The 1,895-nt window shown below is 40.1% G+C and overlaps 1 protein-coding gene across 1 annotated transcript; it reads left to right on the top strand.

Moving 5' to 3' along the window:
- The first annotated feature begins 318 nt into the window (after window positions 1-318).
- On the top strand, window positions 319-1,059 carry LOC141640857 (uncharacterized). Its single transcript, XM_074449536.1, has one exon. The coding sequence runs from the start codon at window positions 319-321 to the stop codon at window positions 1,057-1,059; it is 741 nt and encodes a 246-aa protein (XP_074305637.1).
- The last annotated feature ends 836 nt before the right edge of the window (window positions 1,060-1,895 follow it).

The following is a 1,895-nucleotide window of genomic DNA, read 5'->3' as shown; positions in this document are numbered from 1 at the left end:
AGACTCAAGTAGGTGACCCCAATCATTTCTCAATTGTCGATTGAAAATCGCATTTAGAAACTAGTTTTGACTAGTGTCCCAAACCATTTGATTGGGAATCTCTTGGTATGTGCGAATCTTGTATTCAAAGCAAGATAGTTCATGATCTTCTTGTTGAAAAGGATTATGAATAGAGCAAGATATTCGCCCTATTTACACTTTGAAGTGTATGGTCGAATACAATTTCAATCAGAAAAGGTTATTATTTCTTCATCTCTTTTACCAACAAACTAGGTAGATACTTGGTATCCACTTACTGATGTATGGAACATTGCAACTATGGGTAAGTTGGTTGATTGGATCTATACAAAGTCAGATAGGCTCTGGATCAGATGGGTGCATGATGTTTACTTGAAAGACAAAGACTGGTATGACTATGCCCCTAAATCTGATGCAACATGGGTCTGGAAACAAATCTGCAAAGTCAAGGAAAAATTAAAAGATGGTTTTGTGGATGGTGTTTGGCTCTCTCATCCTAAAGGATATTCCATTAGAAGAGGCTATGAGTGGCTCAAACCTATCCAAGCTCCTCAACCTTGGCAGTCCATTGTGTGGAACAACTGGAACATTCCCAAGCATTCGCTAATTTCCTGGTTAATGCTACAGGGGGGGATGAATACTAAGGCAAAGCTGCATAATTTTGGATACTGTTCTGATGACAGGTGTATTCTCTGTGAAAGTATGCCTGAAACCATTGATCACTTGTTCTCTAGCTGTGTGTACAGCCGCAAAGTCAAGCAACTTCTTGAGAATTGGATTGGAACAAATCTGCTTACTGTTAGTCATTTGGCTGCAAGTGTTACTAATTCTGTCCAGTGGAAAGCCATGGCCGTTATTCTGAACGCATACCACTATGCTATATGGGCTCAAAGGAACAATGCTCGCGTAAACTATTGTCTCCTCAGACCTGAGGGAGTAGTGAAACAGATAGAAGAAGCAGTACGGGGGAGGATCAAGTTCAAACTTGGTCAGGAGCTAGCTATGGCTAGGATAGATAGTCTGAATTTCTTAGGAATTTAGTCTGCTGTTGAGTTGTTTCTGTGATAAGTTATAGCACTTTAGTAAGCTGTCATATATGCTGTAATTGAAACGGTTTCTTGATATACAATATACATACTCACATTTCACCAAAAAAAAAAGAAATTCTTTGAATAAGTTCAATGAATGTTTAAAAAGTATCAAAACCTAGATATTATAATCAAAGTATTAGTACTTCGTTAAAATGGGGAATAATAAAGCGAAGACTTTTATCTACACAAAAAAGAGTGTGATATGGTTGTTGGAGTAAGTGTCCCCGACAATAATGCGATCACAATTGTCGATCATATTGATCACATATTTAAATCTCAAATAAAGAATACGTGAGGGATGATTTATTATTTATAATCAACTGATCGTCATTAATCGGTAATGATTGGCTGACTAGAGTTTGACATTATTGCCGTGTGACGGTGGTGGTCAGTTGATCCCTTAAGGTCACACTGTAATACCCGCCCTTTTTGGGACCCTTTGACCAGCGTTGACTGACCTTGGGAGCGGGATTAGTCTTAGAATTGTGTGCCAAAACCATCTTGTGTTGCGAGTCATGAGTGGTACTCGATAGAGTAGAGGCTACTCGATCGAGTAGCTAGGTTACTCGATCGAGTAGGGGGCTACTCGATCGAGTATGTTGGGTACTCGATCGAGTACCGAGTTTTCAGCGAGGGTTTTATATCGCGTTTTGTTAAATCCGCAAATCACTTCCGCCACTTTCCTCCTATCCTTCAGTCGCCTCTTTCCCTTCCCTTCACCTCAAAACCTCCATGGAAGCCTTTTGGAAGATACTTGTGCCTTAGGAGGGCGTCACTTGTGTCGGG

The sequence above is a fragment of the Silene latifolia genome, chromosome 2 (genome assembly GCF_048544455.1).
Source record: "Silene latifolia isolate original U9 population chromosome 2, ASM4854445v1, whole genome shotgun sequence".
Classification (NCBI taxonomy): Eukaryota; Viridiplantae; Streptophyta; class Magnoliopsida; order Caryophyllales; family Caryophyllaceae; genus Silene; species Silene latifolia.
This window is presented reverse-complemented; position numbering and strand designations above follow the sequence as displayed.

Bases quoted from the DNA above. Each gene is read 5' to 3' on its own strand.
- LOC141640857 (XM_074449536.1), top strand. From the start codon at position 319: ATGGGTAAGTTGGTTGATTGGATCTATACAAAGTCAGATAGGCTCTGG.